This window comes from Mizuhopecten yessoensis, unplaced genomic scaffold (assembly GCF_002113885.1).
Source record: "Mizuhopecten yessoensis strain PY_sf001 unplaced genomic scaffold, ASM211388v2 scaffold3235, whole genome shotgun sequence".
Taxonomy (NCBI): Eukaryota; Metazoa; Mollusca; class Bivalvia; order Pectinida; family Pectinidae; genus Mizuhopecten; species Mizuhopecten yessoensis.
In genome coordinates, this window is record NW_018404943.1 from 1,402,081 (window position 1) to 1,423,043 (window position 20,963).

Here is a 20,963-nt window from a genome sequence, read left to right on the forward strand (position 1 = left end):
TAGCACATTTTGATATTTTGTAAAATGTATAAGTATGCAAGGTACAATATTTCTGTATTCACAGGAATTATTCATCATTCGATATTCATATTTGTCTACGTACATGGGAAGATTTTGTTAACCGTTAAAGATGGACATCATCTCTCTAAAGGCTTCACCAATCAATTGTATGTAATATGTCTGTTTATGGCGAAGGTCATTTATTTTAAATTGGGAATCGCAAAGAGAACTGGACATTTTGATACGTAAGGACAATACATGATAATTTATCCATGTTAGCTTTCCGTAATAATTTTTCATTTATTTATTCATCTTTTAAAATAATGTATAATCCTTAAGAGAGCTAGAAAAGAATCTAAATATATACCATATACCAATGTATACATGTACAATAGATAACTTATAATTATTAAAATTAGCAAGGTACCAACCAAATATGGTTGGTCAGTATTTTACATTTGTATTGCCGATAACGTGATCTTAACAAGTATTCATAATTACAGACTTTTACCATCACTGACTTTCCTGAAATATTCAGTATGGATATTTAATGGTGTTTTTTTAAGGACCCACAAACAATCAACCAATCAAAGGAAGTACATGTATTTAGACATACATGTAGCAATCAAGAAATAATTCAACGAGAGCTTATTTACCAGATTCCGATTTCTAGCTTATTATTATCATTATTTAGGTCAGATATCCCCCAAAACGTCTCATGTCGTAAACAGTCAATACACATGTGGACGGTTTCCGAGTTACTAAGTCAATAAGCCAGCTAATCAATATTCAGGTTTAACTTGATAAATGAAGTTGAATACGTATCATAGCTTGAAAAAAACCCCTTTATACATCTTAAGCAAAAAACAAAAATGCCATTCTGCGAATTCACTTATATCTAGAGATACTCTGACGTTACACACATAAATATGTCACAGCACACTATCCACTTCACCAACATCTAATATTAATTCGATTGCTATTCAGCGATAATTCTCTAGCTTTTTGCTAAGATTTCCTGAAATTAAAACAGTTACCACAAACGTAGGAAAAAATAAAATTGGTGTGTATGGATCTTCTAACTGAATTTTATATCCGGTCGATGGTTTGAAGCTGATTTCCTCTGATTGCTTGATACGTGTGTAAAGCGAGTGAAGTCTTCTTAACATAACTACTTTATGTGGAAACGTGGGTAATTCTTTTCACGTTTGCCCTAAAGAAACTTGAATTTTGGTATATGCTATATTCCTATATTTTGACAAGGACAAAATATTGTCGTGATGTTTATAAATATACTATTTGCTTTATTTTGCAACAATTAAGGCACAAGTTATTTCAAATTATATTAATCACTATTGTTTGCTCGGATATTACAGTGCGGCGGGGGGTCGTAATGTGGGTGGAGACTGGAGTACTCGGCGAAAACCAACGGGGAAGGGCAGATTATATTTATAAATATTTTAAACATAAGTTTATGTATCAGTATGATTCAGATTCTAGTAATATGTTGGCTTCGTATTTCTTTGAAATATTTGATACGTCCACAAATAGTGACATCAAACAATATTGTGTTTTGTCGAAGTCACTGCCCCCGAGTTGAATAAATATCTCTCGATATCCATTCATTAAGCTAGCACTACGTTGGAGAGGTTTGTATCTACGCTTTACTACCCATATCTTAATAGCTGATAATGGTTAATCGTGCCCGTAACATGTCACCAGTATAGATAAGAAAAAAAACCCCGAATTGATATCTATATCGTTCAGTCAATCAGTATATCCTGAACCAGTTACTATCGAGTCAACTTCCTCACAGAGATGGGAAAACATATCTTAGGATGGAGACTTTTCTACTTGATATGTCTAGGTATGTTGTTCTTCACGTAATGTAGAGTGTACTTAGCTACACTGTAGATGTAAGAATATTCCTCTTAAATCAGCATTGATATGAATGTACTGGATACAACTTACATTATCAGGATTAATTTAAATCTAAAGGCTAAGTTTGTTTTGAACACATTCTGGAATTGAAAACTTATTTTGCGAGCTTTTGAAAACGTTGCCGTTGTTTAAGCAAAAAGTGTAAATGAACGGTGTCTCGACTCTAATTCGCTAAAGATAACTCACTAAGCCACATTTTTTAAAAGTCAGCTGTCATAGTAGAGAAAGCTGACTTTACTGATTTTGTTTAAAACAAATAACCTTCATTATTCATGTTAAACTGAATCTTATTCCGATTAATTAAAAATTGTTTTGAAATCAATTATCGAAACAGAAGGACAGGGATTCCGAATTGCATTACACTGCATGTGCACCTGATGACACGACATTTTGAACTTAATATATGTGAAACTATATTAAATCCGTATGTGTGTTATATTTCATTTAAAAGTTATAAAATATTCAATGAGTTATTTAATAATTGTGCAATATATATTCACCAGTAGATTAATTTCCAATCCATGTTATCATAATTACATGTATTACATAGTTGTTAATTATATTCGATAAATATCCATTAAAATACGATGTAAGCATTAGGGCTTATTTAGAGATTAAGTGTCTTGAAGCAGAGTCAAACAAAGGTTAAGTCAGCGGATCTAAGGTCGGAAGCATGGAAATCTATGTCTAAAGTGTTCCGAAATATGTTTAGGAAAAAGAGGAAAAAGGAAAGGTGCCCATAACATTCTTTATTAAGTAACAAAATTACAATGCTTAGCTATAACAGATAATTTATTCTGCAACTAGTATTTTATGTAAACCGTGCCGTGCAATATGTTAGAATAATCATAATGTCTCTTTTACTGTATTCTTATTACATTAATTAATTTCAGTAATTAAAATATGAATACCATGACAATCTGCACACGTGGAGTTGGACCTTTACATTTACTGAATGTGTGTACCATCGGGTCTGCAATTGTCGAGTAGACATCTCACCCTTTATAATAGGCCCAGTTAACAACGCACAATTGTAATTTTGAAAATGTCTTCAACCTTAATTGTACTATTTCTTGAAGTAATTTATTATTATTACTTTTATTAGTCTTGCCATTAAGATAACGTATCACCATCCTCTTTGATGTAGAGCGTGGTAACTCAAAAATCCGTTAACAGTGAGTGTAAAAGTAACAATAATAATAAATATTTGGTGAAAGAAAATAAAACGAAACGAAAACTTTGGTAGTGCAAGTATCAGATTCATAGTAAACATATTCTGTCACATGCTATTTGTTTGTCACGTTGATAAGTTTCTCTAATCTATACCGTGGTATTGACATTCTCCACTGGCTTCTTTATCTTCCCACATCATACCAGACTTCCTACAAGATAAAATGTATCAGTGAGGCAAAACAAGTTAGATGATTACAGCGCACACATATAGTATGCATGCCTATCGTGTAAACGTAATACAGGAATCACCGTTGTCAAAATACCTATTGCAAATGAAAATATGTTTATCTGGTAATATAAAGATTGTAATTGTAATATCACATGTTAAATAAGATTATCCTTTACCTAAGATGATAAGTAAATTCATATACCATACTTTTCCATTTCCGATGATGAACTTTCCCTTTCTTAATAGTAATATCCCTTTTCCCCCAACCTACAGTGGTAACGTTTCGCATTCGTACGGTATTACAGAACTTACTTCTCAGGTCATGAAAGTAATAGATGTCGAAGTCTAACAGAAACACTAACACAGAGTTGAGAGAGAAGCAGGTTGATATAGGCAAGTGTTATAGTCGCCTTCATGATATGATTGAGATGAAACTTCCTTGATTAGGGCTTTTCACCAACTGGTGAAAAGACCTATTGGAATTGTTATCTTCTTCTTCTTACAGTGTATTCTTCTTCCCTGATTTTGTGGCCACCTAATATTTTGATTGGAAGCAGATGTGTCATTGCAACATTTTCAAGTAGGTCAAATATCCTGTATTGCCGCCATGAGGTCATAAGTCCAAATATTAAAATAACCATAACTCAAATACTATTGATTGTAGAGCAGTTATGCAATTATAGTATAAATGTTGACACAAAAAGTTGTGGGATATGCGGTGTGTGCATGATGTGTGCAAGGTGTGTGAACGATATGTGCACGATGTGTGAACGATGAAAGGTTGGCAATCATTGCTACGCACATTTGTGCGCACGATGGACGAACGTTGTGCGATAACAATCGTGGTTGGTGTAAATTGAGGAATGCCTTGACAATATATGTATGGTCTTGTGTTCAAACATATAAACTTGATTTTTACGTATGTTTCTACACTTATAAGCTTATCTTTTTGTTTATGCTTTCTTAAATTTAGAAATTGTGTTTTAGGTGTTTTTTAAAAGACCTTTATCGACACATGTTAATTTACATCACAGTCCCGTATACAGGTAAACATTACCACTTTGAACATGAACCTGGACCACAGTTTTACCCCTCCCGGGGCACTTATGTAACTCGTCGGGTCCGGCCGGGGTGTGTCAAAACCCAGGTGAAGGGGAGCTTTAGGCAAACCGAATGCAAATAACAAACGTCGATGTGTGTTTAAATTACGGTCATTAGGTATCGCATATCAGCTCTATGTGTCAGGCACAGGCCAGGTAAAACTTCGGTCACTCTTCAAATTGTTATTTACCTGTTTGGTTACCTTGGAGCCAAACCAATTCTTGACAGTCTAACGGTCACTGTAATGCTGTGTAACACGCATTGTAAAATTATACAGAATCTTTATCATTGTGATGAGAAATTACACTAAAATATACAGTGTACATTATTGCATACGAGGTTTCGGTACTTTTTTCATTCCGTAATATTGATTTCAAATTGTACCAAATCGCACAATTGTGTAGAGTGAACCCCATAACGGGGCGAACGATTGTTAAATCGCACAGTGGTGCGCACCATGTGTGGACGATGTGCGGACGGTGTGCGAACGATGAATACACTGTGTGCGCACGGTATTTTTGGTGCATAAAGTGATCAGGTGATATGCTATCAACTTTGTGAAAATGGTTGACCTTGACCGAATTTCAACGGCATAGGGGTCAAATGTCTAAACATCTTTATACGGCCTCTTCTCAATAACCAGGAGGCCCAAGGCGATGATATTTGTTCAGTAGCATACTGATATCAATTGTTACTGATAGCAATAAAAAAAACTGTAAGAAGTCAACTTCCGGTTTTCGGTAGGGGTCAACTTTCATATTTTGGGTAACACATTTAAAAAATCTTCTTCTTAAGTTCTAGAAGGAGTTGGGTCTTTATGTTTCATATATAAGGTTCTCAAGTGATTAGCTATCAAGTTTGTGAAAATAGTTGACCTCGACCTACTTTCAAGGTCAAAGGTGTCAAATGTCTAAAACTTTTTATACGTCTTTTTCTCAATAACCAAAATACCCAAGGCGATGATATTTGCTCAGTAGCATACTGATAGCAATTGCTATTGATTACAATAAAAAAACATTTTGTCAAAAGTCAACTTTCGGTTTTCGGTAGGGGACTACAGTTGTGTGACCGCACAACGCACCAAAAATACCGTGCGCACAGCGTGCATACATCGTTCATCCCGTTGTGCGCCTTTCTCCGCACAACTGTGCAATTCGATACAATTTGTTGATCAGTATTACGGAATGGAAAAAATACGGAAGGCTCGTATGCAATTATGTACACTGTATATATTACTGTAATTTCTCATCACAATAATTAAGATTATGTACAACTTTACAATGCGTGTAACACAGTGTTGCATTGACCGTTAGAATGTCAAGAATGGATTTAGCTTCTAGGTAATAGAACAGGGAAATAACAATTTGATGAGTGACCGGAGTTTTACCTGGCATGTGCCTGACACATAGAGCTGATAAGTGATACCGTATGACCGTTATGAAAACATAACTGGAAGTTTAGTATTTGTTATTTGTATTCGTTTTACTCCCCTTCACCTGGTTTTCACCTCTTGGCGTGTTACGTAAGTGCCCCGGGCGGGGGATATCTACGGTTCAGGTACAGGTACAAAGTGGCTATCTTAGCCTGTATTGCCGAGACTGTGTTGTAATTTTACATATGTCGATTTAGGTTGTTTGAAAAACACCGAAAACACCATTTCTAAATTTAAGAAAGTAGGGACAGACATATAAGCTTATATATATAGCTAGAATATAGAAACGTACTAAATAATCAAGTTTATGTGTTTAAACACATGCATGAAACCGTATATATTGTTATGGCATTCCTCAATTTTCACCAACCACGATTGTTATCGCACAACGTTCGTCCATCGTCCGCACAAATGTGCGCAAGCAATGATCGTCCAATTTTAATCGTTCGCACACCGCACATCGTGTAATGCTGTGCGATCCCACAACTGTAATATCATAAGTGCTATTTTTGAAAACACATTTAAAAATTCTTCTTCTTCAGTTCTAGAAGGTGTTGGGTCTTTATATTTCATATATAAGGTGCTCAGGTAATAAGCTATCTAGTTTGTAAAAATAGTTGACCTAATTTCAAGGTCATAGGGGTCAAATGTCAAAAAAACTTTATACGGCCTCTTAATAGCCAAGAGACCTAGGGCGATAATATGTGCTCATTAGCATAGAAAATATTCCCTTTAGTTTAGGTTTAGTATAGGTGAAAAGCCCGTCAAATTGTTAGGCAACAATTTCTAGTTACGCTTATTAGTGTGTTTTGTCATTTGTAGTTACTTTATAAGATTCGCTTTCAAGACGTGACATTACTTACATTGGACATACATTTACATAAAATGTGTTGTCGATGAAGCAGAAGACCCTTACTCTCCAGGAACACTTGGTCGAATTCACATTGTGCTTTCAAGTTTCTCATTTTTTTTTATTTTTTTTTAAAATTTGATCTAGTTTTATCGATACTGAGTTCGAAGTAAGGTTTTGTTGACACTTAGGTATCCTCCTTTTGTTTTATAAATAAGGAGAAGAATTGGATGAAGTAGAATTCATTATTCTAATACCACTTTGTATTATAAATATAACATCTATTCTATGTCGATTAAGTATAATCATAACGCAGCGGCCATGATTGTTCAAAATTGCCCATAAAACAAAGGTTTCAATGTATTTCTGTTTTTTCTTTCAGGATATATTTTTTATTGTAGTTGGCTTTTGCTAATAATTGATTTACTGGAAGGTCTTTTAAAGTCAATCAATGTGTTTTTGCTGTTTGTGAGATTGAAAGTATGGAGTGTGCTTATGTACCTTTAATTGTGTTAGGTTGTGACCCGGATATGGCGTGATCATAATGTACTCGTGTATTTGGCTTGTATTTTAGGTGTTGTTTTATCACACTTATAAATTCTTCATTCTCTATCAAAATGTAAAATAATTCTTATCTGTACATAACCGAACGCGAATCACAGTACCAAAACGATTGTATCAGTTCTCTCGGAAATGCCTTTTGTTGTATGATGTCTTTATTTAACACTTAAGTCTGACTGATGTGCCATCCATTAATTCGGGTACATATTAATGCTGCTATTTATAGCGTTCACAAAGTAAGTGTCAGATTTGCATTTGTCATTGTTTACTTAAAATTGACAGGCATTCGCAAGCTTTATTATAATAAAATTATTGTTTTATAGTTCTCGATGAAATTTAAAAAAATGATAATTGCATTTGACAAGCATTTTACGAAGAAATGCTAAGGCAAGGAATAATAGATTATAAACGTCAAAGTTTACCTGTACAGGACAGGTGTCGGGTAAAATTGGGACAGAAATTAAAAACAACATGTTCTATGTATGTTAATAAATAAATCTTAAGTGGCTTAAAAAAAGACACGGATGTGTATTCTGAATGAATTATTTGAAAAAAAATCTTTTCAATTATTTTGATTTGCAGTTACACTATTTGCGAAATCTATAACATTGTAAAACGACTTTATCTTATAATATAATTAATTAATTAAGATATGCAGAAAAAATAACAATGTGTCTGACCGTAATCTAAATATAGAAAAGGGGACCAAATCATCAAGCGATGCTAGAGTATGTAACAAACAATGTATGTGCATATTATTCTGGAATCTCTTTCTTATTCTGATTTTTTAACGTTTTAATTTTTTGAAACCCTACTTCATTTTCAAATTAGTGAACATTTGTTTTGCGAAAAGCAATACAGAACGAGCAAGATAAATTAATAAAATATCATGTGATGAAAACTAATACATGTACTACTGGTTTTACATGTAAACACATTTTTCACAAATGGTCTATGAAACTTTCAAGCATCTAAGTAATATTTATGATTGAATTCATCCAAGAGTTAAAGATTGAAATCACCAAAGCAACAGTGATGTTATAGTTATTTTATCATTATTATTTAACTGAAATATATACAGCAAATACCTTGCTCAAGTGGTTTAGTCAATTGCGTCACATTATTTGATTTTGATTTCACAGAATCAAATCATGTCTTTGTAGTATGACATCACAACTATTGATAGAGGCAATGCTGCAGTCTCAGTGTTCGATTTGTGTTTAAATGATTTGCTGTCGTGAAGTATCATGTTTATTGTGCGATATATCAATATATTTACTTGTTTTAAGATATATACACAGTGCTAACATACATGCTACGACCTGATTCCATAAATCTGCTTGTAACCATTTTTGTTATCTTCTTGCAGGATTTACTATGTCAGCATTCCACATCATAGAGGCAAGATCAGTGGCCACTACTAGTTCAGCTATTGTCCACGTTTTGTCCAACAACAGTTGTTCCGATACCAATGTGAAACTTCTGCGTCAAAGCTGTAACTTCAACAGTGATTTCTGTGGCTTCGGTCAACAACAGTGGAAGGCATCAACTCTACGATATTACGCAGGCGTCACTTCTCTTCACAACGGTAATTCAATATATATATTGTCATTTGCCATCTGTATAACAGAAAGTCAGTTACATTGTGTTATTTCAATGATAACAGTCACTGTGTCGTCATTTTTAATTGTAGCAGGTTCAATTTTGCTGTACAACTTTAAAATATTCAATATGATAAAAATAATATGCAACAAAGTGGAAAATTATACATTATTGGTATTTTTGTCACATATCTAATGTAACTGAAGCACTTTTGCTTTTGACCCCGAAATAGGTGTTAATAACACAAATAATAATGGGACAAAAATGAAGCATAGGACCCTCTATTTTTGTGGCTGTTTTAGAAAGAGAAACACATTTTCGTTTGATTCATTAAATATTAAAAAAAAGTTTACTTGTAATAGCAGCCCCTTTTTATCGTTTAATCTTCAAAAAATGGTGATAGGGGTAAATTAAATCGCCTTTATCAATTCTAAAAACATCATTCATATCTGATAACCCACTAGGAAGAAATTGTACATTAATGTATGAATTTGTTCTGCAAATGGTCAAAACCAAAAAAAAACACCTAATATCACATATTGTGTTAAATCGGTATCTTTTACCGATCATAGCACAAAAACAAACACTCGGACATATATATTGTTTTTTGCATTTTCTACTATGCCATTATCTTCTTTTTTCCAGAAATCGATATAAGAAAAAAAAAAATGCAGGAATATTATGCTATTTCAGTGCTAAATCAAAATATTTAACTGTCTTGTTTTGAGAGTTGTTTTTGCAAATAGTTCACAACATGTATTCAGATGATGGGAATTAATTTGAATGTTTACACATTCCAGAAATAGTCAATCGTGCGTAAGCAACTATCAATGTAAGTTCCTGGAAATATACGCAGCTTTGATGCAATTTAATGTTTAAATTAATAGCTAGTATATATGTTCATGGAAAAATCCGTAGTTAGTATACCAATTTCTGGATAATGCATATTGTTTAATTCTTTCGAATGATATATTTATCCAACTTACAAGGACTACATTGAAATATTGATTTTTTTAACCTCTATGAGAAAAAACAGTCTCAGTCCCACTTAGATTTTCTGTTCTGTGTGTAACAGAAGGTATTTACATGTTTGCTCAAAATGGAATACAATGACGATCATGAGCCACCTAATGACACGATTGAAAAAAGATGTGTACAAAATCCTTTCGTGTTTATGTCAATCGATTTTTCTCACCTCTGATATAATTATGTAAATGAAAGTGTACCCTTTTTTTCGTTTCTTATCTTAAGGAGCGAATTTATCATAATTTTCTAAATGAATCTTTCACAAAAAAAATGCTCATCAAAATTAACACCTTTGGTTAAATGCTGACAGTGCAAGTTAAAAGCTTTCAATTGAGATTTCAAAAAAAAAAGGTTTTATTTTTTTCTGGTTTTGATATCTTCCCCAGTACCAATCTCTTCCGGCTATCGTTTTAAATAAAACGCCGACATTTCAGTTTGTCCTTACTTGGAAACGAGTATGGGTCCCGCTGGGTATAAAAAGCGCATTACACGTGAAACTTGTTATTATTCTACCACTGACCCTCTTGCGATTCAATACACCGCGCACTCTGATCAGCAACCGACATGAACAATCTAATTACATGTAACCTGAAAACTTTGAATCATTGTCAAGCTGGTTGTTACTTATGGCACATTCTCGGAAATTGGGTATTCAAAATAAAATACGCATCACTGAATCATAAGTCTTTCACGTACATATAACTGCACCCACACGCGAACAACTATATGTATTAGTCATATGTTTATTTCTTTCAGGGTCGTTTGTTTGTTTGTTTGTTTGTTTTTGTTTTTGTTATTATATTTATTTATTTTTTTTGGGGGGGGGGGGGGGGGGGGGGTTAGTTGGTAGGGGACTGTACTTTTTCTTAGATAAATTATATCTTTGATGTTTTCCATTGCCGTTTTATTCAACTGTTCTGATTATAAATTTTAATCGTGAAAATGTTCTATTTGTATAGTATACACGTTGAACAATTGATAACCGGTTTGACGGGTAATGCATTTTTATACCCATCGGGACACATACTCGTTACAAAATAAATACATTCTAAAATGTCGGTGCTTCCTTACATACGATAGCCGGAAGAGATTTTCACTTGAAGATATCAAAACCAATAAAACATAGAACCCGCTTTAAACTGCAATGACAATTTTGTTAGGTAGTGTTTGTGACAGTTTGCAAATATGTAACTATGTTTTTATTGAACCTTACCTTTACGGTAATGTGAATACACCTTTTAAGAATTTAACCTACTGAGGTTATAAAATGCATGTGATAGAAACATTTTTAAATATTATGGTTCAAGATAATATAAGGAGATAATATTTCATATCCCATACAAGTATCATCAATACCGATTTTTAACAGGAAATCAGAAAAATAAAAATGCAAAATACTATAGATTTTATGTCAAAACATGGATGAAATCAAACCCATGCTAACGGAGTACGTACTTGCACGGAAACTGAAAGACCAATCATAAGTTGTTTGGCTCGTTAGAAAGATCAATATGCATGAATGCATTCATTCGAACTAAACCTGATCTTGCCAATATAAATGTGCTCACCATTTGCTCAAAATCGCACCTTTTTATTAGAGTTATAACACGGATGCCGATAAAACAATCCGAAGCTGGTTGCCTCATTTATTACACATTGATATACACACATCAAATTGTCAATCGAATTTACCCTGCTTTATATATGCTGATATGGATATACACACCATATTCGAATGAAATCAACTATACCCAAACAGAAATGCCGGAGTAGCCAAATTGAGGTCACCACATTCAAATTTTTAGTTGACCTATTGGGATTGGAACCGTTGTAATAAACTTTTGCAGGAAAGTTTCATGGTCAAATGCAAACCGTACTTACGAGACAGACAGAAAAACTTCAACATTAAGACCATGTTAAATGGAAGCATAACATTCATTATATATATAAATATAGCCATTCCTACGATGTAAACATATTACTGAATATATATTTGATGTGTATACCTTCCTTACAGATGAATTTCACGTGAATTACTGACGTCTAGATATTACAATGTTAAAATTTAAAAAAAAACTGTTGCAAACAAAACCATTTTATCTTAACAATAGACGAACAAGTATCCCTGGAATTCGTGAACTGGATGAGGAAATTATGCTATTGACTCAATAATTAAACTTAAAACTTTCTTGTCTGACTCCATATCATAATCTGGATACAACAAAATACATAGTTGCCTGTACACATGTTGATAATTAACATTGTACAATGTATCTGAAATTGACGTTTTATATTGATGTTTCAAAGACTCATAGCATCCTGAAAATACTGAGGTTTAAAACTATCATATTTTAACCAGGATGTCTTTACATTACCCATACTATATGGGCTGTAGCTGTGCTACAGTGTAAGTAATTGTCATTTAATTTGTGTGTAATACGGTTAATGTGGACTGGCATAGACCTACGGGTTCAGCCTTTTGTGACAACAAACCAGAAAAATGATTTTTTAAATTATATTTAAAACAAATTTTTACAATGCATAACACACTCTACAACGCACTTGGTAATAACTGTCATAATAGGCAAGTGCTTTGTTATTAAATAGTGGGTTGTAACTTTGATTTTGAAACCTAATATCATAATACTCATCTTCACTCGTTATTTACGTCTGGTGTATTATAATTACCGGAATGTGACCAAAAACATAAATCGAACTCAGAATCGATAAAACTAAGGCAAAACGTAAACAAAGACGTTATGTACATGACTATCCTTGAAACAAGACTAGGTGTATCGAAAGGGTAAGCGTCATTTCCTTCAGCGACGACAACCGCCATGCATTTATGACAATCCAAGTTAATTCATATTCTCAAAATGAAAACAATGGTAGAGCCAATGAACCAACAAGACACACCTATGAACATATTCAAAACACCTCACTTCATATCTCATCAGGAACAACACAATAAAACCTTCCCTTTTTTTATCAATCACATCTTTCAAAGCCTTATGTTAAAAGTTTGTCGGTCATCAGACGACATTTAACATAGAATCCTGATGTACGGAGGACGCTCGTGAAAATCCCAAATGAACTGCAACATGTACATGTCAATACCGAAGAAGAGGACGGGGATATTCCAGTCAAGAAAGGGAAAGTTCAAAATAGAAAAGTGAAAATTGCACAGCTTATTAATTAGCCGTTCCTGTTTGTTTTGTTGAAATTTAATAAAAGGTTCAGCGCCTGTCCTTAATTTTGTATCGGGAGGATATCATGTGAAGAAGTGTAAAATACATGTATTGCAAACTCACCTGATGGGAGTACTTTTTATCAGAGACATCCGATGTATTATGTGCATGATACCACAAACAACTGCTTTTACTTCTTTATTGTAATTAGTAAACACATGACTGTAAAATATCTTAATGTTCTCCATGATAAAACAAATTGTAAAGGAATGTATACATGTATTGTATTGCTTTCGAATACATTATGAGAGACAATTAATGTGAGATTAACACGATCTATTTGACAGGAAGATTTATCTACCCACCTAGTAGTTCCTCCATTTATACCCCATTCATCAGCAGCGGGGCTGTGTGTTTCCAGTTCTGGTACGCAATGACCAATTCAAAATCCAATCTGGAGGTTCTGGTGGATATCAACGGTCAGGAGACGTTGTTATGGAAAGAGACAGGTAAACCTGGAAGTGATTGGAGGACGGCGACATTGGCAATTTCCAGTCAGATACAATTTAAGGTAAAAATCTATGAAGTATTAGATCACATACACTTAGATTGTGCATTCTGCAGTTTTATCGATCATTATCTTTAATCTTACAGCAACAACATGTCGTACTTTTCTAAAATCAACGCTCTACACATACATTCTATATATTTCATTATTTTTCTAAACAAAGTCTAACCATATGATACCATACACCAATAAATTTGCTTCGATGTTTTCCCTTTTTCAAACGAAAAATGTGACTGGTTTTTGGTTAAACTTTTGACTGCTTTACTTCGGATTTTTAGGTAAAATAGTACATGACTCAAACACATAATATTACACTGTTCCCATACAATCAGTTTTTCGGTTAAATGTATGAGTATAAGTAATTAAAGCATTTTATCAGATTCTGGTAATGAAGTAAAATGAAATTTGTTCAATTAAATTCGGAAAAAATTGGAAAGAGACAATAGAAAATTAAACAAACTCTGTTTAAAAAAGACCACTCCATATTTATGTTGGATTATCTGCTCACGTTCCTTTTAAATTGTACATGTACATCACCCACCGTTTCTAATCGGCATCAGATCCGCGCTATCACAAGGAGGAAAGCACACCTACATACCCTGTCTCCTGCACACACACACGCAATCACTCATACACTACACACATGGAGGCACGTCCTTGAATGACCTGAGCTGTTACAATGGGACCTTAAAGCCCCCAAACAAACCCAAACCAATCAACGTTGTGATTGTATATTGCACCTTCAAGGGCTTACCCTACACATTGGATTGAAACGACGAACAGAAATACGAAAATCATTATTAATCATAGCTCATGAAAACAATTATTGAACGTTTCATGATTTTTTCATCTTATTGGTTATTTTTTTACATCAGCTCAGAAGTGTTTAAGTATACATGTAGTTAACTCAATATTTGAATTATAAAGAACCTTACATCTGTTTATTGATTGTAATATTGATATATCATAAAATCCAATTATAGTACCTATTTATAACTGTCTTTTGACATTTTGGCTTTGCAGATTGAATTCAAATTTGTAAAACCTTATCATTACACTAACCTGGGTTTGGACGACATCAAAATATGGGAATATCCTTTGACTACAACAAAAATGCCAACCACGACTCCATCCACCACACCAACAACGAAAAAAACAACGACATCAACAACTAGACAAACCACAAAACCAACAACTTCAACAACATCAACATCAACGACAACACCAACAACTACAACAACTACTACCCCAGCAACTACACCAACCACTACACAAACCACTACACCAACCACTACACCAACAACTACAACAACATCAACATCAACGACAACACCAACAACTACAACAACTACAACAACTACTCCACCAGCAACTAGACCAACCACGACACCAACCACGACACCAACGACTACACCAACAACTACAACAACTACTCCCCCAGCAACTACTCCAACCGCTACACAACCCACTACACCAACCACTACACCAACCACGACACCAACCACTACACCAACAAGTAAACAAACAACAACAACAACACCATCCACAACATCAATCACTACACCAACCACGACACCAACAACTACACCAAAAACTACACCAACAACAACAACACCATCCACAACACCAATGACTACACCAACCACGACACCAACAACTACACCAACCACTACACCAACAACTACACCAACAACTACACCAACAACTACAACACCATCCACAACACCAATGACTACACCAACCACGACACCAACAACTACCCCAACCACTACACCAACAACTACACCAACAACAACAACTCCATCCACAACATTAATCACTACACCAACCGCGACACCAACCACTACACCAACCACAACACCAACAGCTACACCAAACACGACACCAAAGACTACACCAACAACTACAACTACTACACCAGCAAATAGACCAACCACTTCACCAACAACTACACAAACCACTTTACTAACCACTACACCAACAACTACACCAACCACTACACCAACCACTACACCAACAACTATACCAACAACTACACCAACAACTACAACACCATACACAACACCAATGACTACACCAACCACGACAACAACAAATTCACCAACCACTACACCAACAACTACACCAACAACAACAACAACACCATCCACAACACCAATGACTACACCAACCACGACACCAACAACTACCCCAACCACTACACCAACAACTACACCAACAACAACAACTCCATCCACAACATCAATCACTACACCAACCGCGACACCAACCACAACACAAATAACTTCACCAACCACTAAACCAACTACTAAACCAACAACTACACCGACCACTTCACGAACCACGACACCAAAAACGACTCAATCCACAACACCAACCACTACACCAGCTCATACACCAAAGACTACACCAACCACTTCACCAACAACTACACAAACCACAACCCTAACAACTACACCACCACCACCACCACCACCAACAACAACAACAACAGCAACAACAACTACAACAACAACAACAACAACAACAACAACCGAGACACCAACCACGACACCAATAACTACACCAACAACAACTACACTAACAACTACAACACCAACCGAGACACCAACCACAAAACCAACAACTACACCACCACCAACAACAACAAGAACTACACCAACCATGACACCAACCACAACACCAACAACTACTCCAACCACTACACCTACAACTACACCAACCACTACACAAACCACTTCATCAATCACACTACCATCCACGACACCCACCACTTCACTAACAACGAAACCGACAACGACTACGACCACTACGCCAACAGCTGCGACATCCGCTTCGCCAACAACTAAACCAACTACTACAGGCACGAAACTTACGACTATACAAAAGCTAACCACATCAGAGATATCAACAACAGCACAAATAACAACACTAACAAAAGTTTCAATTAAGATACCAACAACAACAGCAGCATCTACAAATGCAGAAATAACAACAGATGAAACATCATCAGTGAACCACATCCATAAATTTGTTCAGCACACAACAGCTAAGGAAACAAAGAAACCTTCAACGAAGCCAACAACCGAACAAGTGTCAGAAATATCACCCAAAGTAACAAATAAGACGACATCTTCAACATTATCAGAGCAATCGACAACGCCAGTAACAACGGACCAATCGTTGGAAATATCAACAACATCGGAATTAAATACAATACAATTTACAAATATGGCGTCAACCCATAATTCATCAATTTCTGTATCTACGCCTAGAATTAAATCTTCTTTTCCGACTCAAACATCGTCACATCGATCAACTTCTTCCGGTCACAGAGAACACCATAGCATTCATGGTCCTGCGTCGACCATGACTTCTTCTATTAGCAATATTGGAAACAAAGACGCTCAAAATAACGTGTCGTTCTCCAGCAGTCACAAAACGGGGATTATCGTTGGATCCATCATTGGGTGTTGTGCTGTGGTTCTGGCCTTAATTGTCATTAGAAAGACTTGGGCAGCAAAAAGAAAAAGTTCTCAACTAGATAAATCGTATATCAGTGATGAATACATTCCTGAACATCTTATAATGAAAGGAATGATAAAAGTAACGACTATTTAAGTAATTTAATGAGCAAACACAAGAGATACTGTTGATGCCTGTACAAATTAAAGAACATACAAACTGATGCTTTTAATAAACGGTAACGCGCAGGTTTTGATGTGTATTTTTCAATAGTTTACAGCTAGGATAATTAACGGACGGTCCAGAGTGAAAATCAGATTTAGTTGTTTTTTGTATGAGAATTAACAAGGATGTGTTATAAATACAATTAATATTAAACAGAATGTACAATTGGAACATAAAAAAATAATCTGATTGTCTGTTGTTGTAACATGCAATGTAACCTTGGATATATCATGACTGGCATATCAATAATATATAAAAAAAGTGTTTGCAATTCCTATTTACGGGAACCTCTTCCTTGACAACCGTGTAGCTACAAATGCATGATGATGCGATATGGCTGTTATGTCAGTAGTTCATAATAAGTATTCGCCCTGCTGAATTCCCGTAAATTGTGTACCTCGGAGGTAAAATAGATTATGTGTGATGAAATGACGTAGCTGTAATATCAAATAGTGCATCACTGGTGTTGATCATGCTGAATTGGTATTTCCTTGACAGCCATGTAGCGATATACGTGATGATAAACCATGTTTGTTATTGAAATAACGTGTAATTAGTGTCAGCCAGTCTTATTTACCCTGTACTAATTCATTGGAAGCTAGGTAGAACAAAATCTTTATGATATAGAGCGTAATTATGTTTCCATTGTCAGGAAATTTAAAGATTTCATTGTAAGGTAATTTAACGTTTCCATTGAACGACGGTAATTTAATGTTTCCATTGAAAGGTGAACGTCTCCATACTAAGGTTGTTTAACGTTTTCATTGTACGTTTGACGTTTCCAATGTAAGCTTATTTAACGTTTCCGTAGAAAGTTAATTTAATGTTTCCATTGTAAGTTTGACGTTTCTATTGTACGGTAATTAACTGTTTCCCTTTTAATGTAATTTAACATTTTCTTATAGATTAATTAAACATTTCCATTGTAGGTCATTTATGTACACGAACTTGTTGTCAATGGTATAAATCTAACCACATTTGTTCAATCTGTTGTTAAGATTTGCATTGTTGCGATATGACTGCTAATGTGTGTACTGTTAATTTTTCGTATATACATGTGACATAAGCATATAAATGTTAACAATAACTACAATGTATATACTTGTATCATTACAAGTTACAGCTGTAATTAAGCGTTAAGTATATTAAGAAAAGCGATGTAAAACAAGGTATATTCTGACTTAAGTACTTTTATAGCCTTATAAAAAAATATATGAAAATATTTATTGTTCGTGTAACCTGGATTCTACAACAACAAACAATGTAACCCTGGTCCATTAATATAAACACCACGGTGCTGTCTGAAGGTCTTTGTTTTTCAGTGTAAAATACACGTACCTTCAATGATAGAATCCCTTATATTATAATTCAAAATAGTTCGAAATTCATTAGAGTCATATTACACTCTTTTCTAATATTATGTTTAGATATACATGTATCTGTAAGAAAATCTCTAGCGGCTTTGCCCCGATTGTAACACAATCAGGGGATATATTTACGCGCTTTCTTTTTTATTTGAGGTCTGGTAATGTAAATGAACTACGCGTCTTCTCTTTTGATATGTTTAAAGTAAACATGTTTATAAAACCTTTATTTGATTTCACTAACCATTTTTAATATTGTTATAAATGTATGTGATGATCATACGGCACTGACAACATTATACTGGATGTTGTCGTTATAAATACATAACGCTGTGTTAGAAATATGACAATAGTCTCCCTGATTCGTATTGCGAGTTTTTCAAGCAGGAAGTGTGCATTTTTTACGGAAATTCTGATACCAGTTGTACTGCCTGCACACATGCAAATAAAGACCAATGGTAAAAAAACATATATATTAAAAAATAAACACTTATAAAGCATAAGGGTTTTTGGTATATTATATTACTCCTTCACAATCTACATTTGTCATCAGTCATGTTCATGTAATCAAACTGTATTTAAACATTCAAAGATAGTTCAGTGTCGGAATAGAACTTACAATGTAAAAAGCATCAATGACATCAGACTAGATTGATTTGGTATATACCGAGTACATATTTAACCTATTGGAATATTATGCATATTTAATTTAACACGGAAAAAGGATTTCTTAAAAATTTGGTGATTGTATTTTGTATTTATACAGGTAAATAATCTATATATATATATGTCATTTTAAGATAGCATGTTAGATATCAATGTGTGAGATTGAAATGCCTGATAATATAATGATACTATGTTTTACATTTTGTATGACGAAATAGATGAGAGATATACGATAACAGGATGCGTGTATGCAAGTGAAGGTTGGATCTAGCCACGAGGACAAATTTATAAATGAAATAAAATTAAAATTTAAGATGCTTCAACAAATTAAAAACTGTATATATCCAAACTATATCATTGCTCCTAAATGTTATCTTCCTGCTTTTTACCAGTATAATTATTCTTAGGTTATGTATAAGAATAGCAATGCGAATATATGTAATAGAGGAAGCAATGCGAATGTATGTACATGTAATAGAGTAACAATGTAAATGTAGGCAATAGGGTCCTGCGGCATAGGAGAGGCGATGTTATGAGGGTGCCTAATACTGAACTAGAAGTTGAGAGAGGTATACATGTAGCTACATGTAGTTGGAGAGAGAGAACATAATTTTAACCAGAGTCCATCTGTGATCAAATGTAACCAGATTTCCAAATAATAAAGTGAATTTAAAAATCAGCAAGATATTTTAGACTGCTTTTGTTATGGTTTTGTTTATATTCGTTAAATTTGCAAGTTATTATAATATTTCGTTTATTCGGGTACTTGTTCTTAAATGGTAAAATGCTTGTCTCCAGATGATTGGCTATGTATTTTGAATATATTTGATTATAGGATAGAATGTTTATACTATTTTAGAAATTCGCAGATTTAAATTTTAGCAGAAACTCGGAGGGTACAATTGACACAAAACGATATATAGTTTCACCGTCTACTAATTTCTGGCAATGTCGCACAATTTGAATGACGTGAAATACGTTTTATTATACATAATGTACCAGAAGGTATACAAATTTCTAACAAATAGTTGCACTCGGCGTAAACCTGTCGCAGATAGAAGTTATAAAACTATTTTCTAGTCTAATTATCACCTGTCATTTTTTTTGTATCGGTAAATAGTGGGACATTTTTTACAAGTAGTCTGAACCGGTATACGTTTTCGATTTCCTCTTCAAACTACCAAACTAAATTTGAGTTGACTTTATTGGAACGGTCAATACGATACGGGGATCCAACGATATGTATCAGTGAGTGTTTAGGGGCCAAAAAAAGGGGATTCAGTAATAAAAAATCAATAATATCCTTGTGCAAAACACTATATGGTTGAGATTATCACTTTTAGAAGGTAATTAATTCAGTCTTGGAAGTGTGTTGGCCTGAAGAATTAAGGTTTTAATGGTATGTCATATCTCTTGAACTGAAAAAATCAATGACATGACCTAAAAAGGTGTATAGGGAAAATGTCATTGAAAGCCCCTTTTTCGTGTTAATGGAGATATTACGACTTAAACCAAACCCACTAACCATGCAACTGATACATGGTCCCTGACCTCCAGAGACAGACAAAAGGT

The 20,963-nt window shown here is 34.3% G+C and overlaps 1 protein-coding gene across 1 annotated transcript; it reads left to right on the forward strand.

Annotated features, from left to right (window-relative positions):
- Nucleotides 1-1,786: 1,786 nt before the first annotated feature.
- LOC110447220 (mucin-2-like) lies at nt 1,787-20,066 on the forward strand. The gene is made up of 6 exons (XM_021492759.1): nt 1,787-1,867; nt 8,657-8,875; nt 13,451-13,674; nt 14,695-15,187; nt 15,392-15,930; nt 16,276-20,066. The coding sequence occupies exons 1-6, from the start codon at nt 1,819-1,821 to the stop codon at nt 17,290-17,292; spliced, it is 2,541 nt and encodes an 846-aa protein (XP_021348434.1). The 5' UTR covers nt 1,787-1,818; the 3' UTR covers nt 17,293-20,066.
- The last annotated feature ends 897 nt before the right edge of the window (nt 20,067-20,963 follow it).

Excerpts from the sequence above, each read along its gene's own strand:
- LOC110447220 (XM_021492759.1), top strand. The coding sequence starts at position 1,819 with ATGGGAAAACATATCTTAGGATGGAGACTTTTCTACTTGATATGTCTA. Across the intron at positions 8,876-13,450 it reads CGTCACTTCTCTTCACAACG|GAAGATTTATCTACCCACCT; the intron begins GTAATTCAATAT and ends TCTATTTGACAG. Across the intron at positions 15,931-16,275 it reads CATCAATCACTACACCAACC|ACACCAACCACAAAACCAAC; the intron begins GCGACACCAACC and ends ACACCAACCGAG.